General features: G+C 39.4%; 1 protein-coding gene across 2 annotated transcripts in view; it reads left to right on the top strand.

Moving 5' to 3' along the window:
- mob3a (MOB kinase activator 3A) overlaps positions 1 to 1433 on the top strand; it is a 5314-nt gene extending 3881 nt beyond the window's left edge. For both annotated transcript variants that reach the window (XM_005733141.1, XM_005733142.1), the window contains exon 4: positions 1013 to 1433. In XM_005733141.1, coding sequence (XP_005733198.1) covers positions 1013 to 1042 — 30 coding nt within the window. In that variant the 3' untranslated portion in view covers positions 1043 to 1433. The remainder of the gene's footprint in view (positions 1 to 1012) is intronic.
- Positions 1434 to 3586: the final 2153 nt, after the last annotated feature.

Below are 3586 nucleotides of genomic sequence, written 5' to 3' on the forward strand. Positions count from 1 at the left end.
CACCCCAGAACAAACCACCTTCAGAACAAAGATTGTGGCTCACATTTTCTAAGTATGGTGAAAAAGAAGAGATATAACAAACTCACTATACTTTCCCTAATAAGTGAAAAGGAATGAAAGAAATCTGTAAGCATGACTTTTAGGGCTTAAATTGTCAGAAATAAATGTATAGGACTAGCGGGCCATATTGGAGCATTTGACTGGCTGTTTCTGGCCCCGGGCCTCATGTTTGGCAACCCAGGTAAACAGACTATCACATTTCCTTTAAATTATCTTTTGAGAAGTACAACAAAGAACCCGATTACTACATTATCAGATCAGTCTAGCATATCGTTTGATTTAGGAAATTAGAGTTGGCACCCCTAGTGGTCAAATCGTGTAAGTGCAAGACTGTTTCTAAACTTCCCCAAAATCTTGTGGCTTCTCTGTATTTCAGCATGATGTTGCTTAATGGGTGATGCATAACTTGATAACTATAGATGAGAAGATGTGAGTTTAAAAATGAAGCTGTGGGTAAACTGTGTCCTTTGTTTAGTGTAGCTAATGAAAACTGCAGTCATGTGATGCCTCAGTGGCCCAGGGATTTAGGTCACTGGTTTTTAGGCTGCAACAAAATGTCCTGTGTACAAGCTGCAGATTGCTGCAGCTTAATGCGATGAGTGGAAAACTACAATAGTTAAGACCCATGTATGAGCACGCCAGAGAAATGCAGGACTCAAAAAATGAGTCTTTGCAGTTTGTTTGTTTTAGAACAGATTTTTTTTTGTCTTTCCATTATTCTGAAACCCAAATTTATTTTACTGTTAACTGTCAAAGACGAGTGCTCACTCTGTCAGGTGTGTGTGTGCGTGTGTGTGTGTGTGTGTGTGTGTGTTGACCAAAAGCTTGGACTGCTTACTCTTTGTTTCCCACCTGTATGTTGCCCACAGCAGTGTGCTGTCATGTGATCAGTGAGGAACTGGCTTTGGAAAGGTTCGCTCAGCTGTGTGCTGTTTGTTTGTGTCTGCCACAGAAAGAGATGACCTCTCGGATGTGCCACTGAGGGACCTGCGGACACGGCGAATGGATGCATCCGTCCATCTCGAAGACTGCATTGGAGAACGGAAAACGAGCAATCAAATCCAGAGTCTATTTTTATATTTAAGTACTGTAATCTATTTTAGCTGCATACTGTAGGTTTAACCAGGAAGCCTGTTGCGCCAGGGCGTTCTGCTCCTTCTGAAAAGTTTTCAGACATTTTATCAGAGCACAGTATTAAGAGGTCTGTTTGTGTTAATGTCTCTTTTTTTTTTTAAATCTGAATCATTCCAGGATGCTTCCTTTGTTCTTTTCTGTTCCAAATGATCTAAAATTAGTACGGTTTCTTTCTTTTCACCTGTAAATCTCAGTATGTTCTTACATTAAAGTGATTCTCAACTCTTTCTGATGCTGATGATAATGGGCTGCAGCATTTTTTTTAAGTCATATAAACCTTAAGATTAAACTGAGGGAAACGGAGGAAACAGAGTATTTTACTGAACTGAATCCATTTAAAGTCATTAATTTTTATTGGTTAAAACTCATATGTGCAGACAGGCTAGATACTGTAATGGTGACTCAGACATCAAGGCTGTTATCTTACACGCTGGGCTGGGAGCCATCGGGTCGGGTTCTCAGATGTCAAACCTGCAGGTGTTTATTGCAGATACTCTTGGCAGCTGAAGGTCACACGAGACTTGAACCTCACATGACAAACACAAGTGGAAAAACATGATGAACAGGCTGTGTTCACTAATGTCCACCAGGAGGCGTCAGACTCCCAAAACCTCCCTGTCTCCCTGAGCTTTCTATCCTGTGGTTGCTGCTGTACTCTTATGAAATCTGCTCAATGTCCCACTTTGAGTCAAGAAGGGGGGGAAAGACCTGATTCGGGTGAATGATTTGGCTAAGCTGGTTATGTAAGAAACAGGCCAGACTGTACTGTGACGAACACAGAGAGGGTTTGTTTTTGGATGAACGCTGCTTAATGTGACTGAGCCAACAATAGTCCCAAACAACAACATCAGTGGTTGGAGTTGGTGGAAGTTATCAGCGCTTATGGGCGGGGTTATATAAATAGTCACACAGTCTCTCTCATTACTGCTGCAGGGGTGCAGTTAGTCATAATAAACCATTACTCAGTCATCTTATTCAAGGCAAATCATGTAAGCCATCGTTCAGAATGGCCCCTTTAGGTGCACCTATATAGTATATGAGTGTAACATCAGTCTTTGCAAAGCTCATATCTGATACTGTTGCACACGTACACACACACACACACAGCTTTCAGCACTGCGTTATGACATAAAGTGGAAAATTACAGTTCACTGTTACACCCACTCTCTAACTGCAGTTTACAGGCAAAACACCAAACAGGTTAATTCCTTGAATTTCAAAATAATAGCACTTCCTGTTCGCACTGTCTGTAATAAATGTAAACAAAAACTCTGCAAAGCTCAGGGCTCGTGTCAGTCAAGTGTTTCATCTGCCAAAACCTCACCACCCTGCAGTCACGCACAGGAAAAAAAGAATGATTTCATCCACGAGGCTTTCTGGAAACATTTTATTCAAAAAAACAAGCAAAAAAGTCACAGTCAAAAATTTGGAGTGACATCTTCAACTTCTTTTTTCCTTTTTTGGTGCTTGAAGAGTAAGTCGTTCAAAGACTGAATATGTCTATTTAATAAAGAGACCTCAACATTGCAGTCAAGCAAAAAAAAGTAACTTGTAACAAAACGCTGTATGTTGTTGGACAATTTAGGCAACATAGTAACTATTTTTTAATACAATGTCTTTAAAGGACACTGTCTAATTCCATAGTCAGAAAGAAACATTGTACTTCACTACATCTCGTTACCATTACATATATCCATGCACACAAATAGTAAGGACAGTCTATGGTTGCTATTGATTCATATCATTAATAACTGAAGACTTTCCTCCTTTAGAAAGTACGAGCTGACTCATATATGTGCTAGTCTGTGGTCACTAGTTCCTTTACAATTAGGAATTTTGGAAAGAAAATATGTGAAGCTTGTAAATTATTACTTTCTGATAAGTTAAGCTACAAAGCATTTCTAAATGTACAGCTAAAATAATTAGTAAAAAATTATTCTGAAAACCATTTCAATGCCCCACTCATTTGTTTTATCGCCCTGAGTTTTATCTTACTGAGTACTCAGAGCATTTAAGGCTACAGCCCCGTTCACCCATTCAGCGCTGTGTTTTATGCCTTTAGGGGCTTATTATGACTTCTTTTAACTGCCGACCTCCCCATTGGTAAATAACCTGCTCAACCTTCAGCTGTTGTTCATGAGAAAATATTCCACGGTTTCAGCTTTGCACAGTTGAAGGATGGTTTCAGTTTCTTCCAACGGTTTTAATGTAGCTTTAAAAAGTCTCCTTTGGACAAAGCTGGCTTTGGGGATTTGACATGCGTCAGTATGTTTTCTGAATTTTTACAAATCAGAATGAAGAAGGTGAATCTATCAAGGAAACAATCACTAGCTGCACTCCTGTATGAAACAATTGATTCAATTTTAATGCACAAAAACTGAATATTCATCTT

This window comes from Pundamilia nyererei, unplaced genomic scaffold, assembly GCF_000239375.1.
Source record: "Pundamilia nyererei isolate P.nyererei 1_Seehausen unplaced genomic scaffold, PunNye1.0 scaffold00050, whole genome shotgun sequence".
NCBI lineage: Eukaryota > Metazoa > Chordata > Actinopteri > Cichliformes > Cichlidae > Pundamilia > Pundamilia nyererei.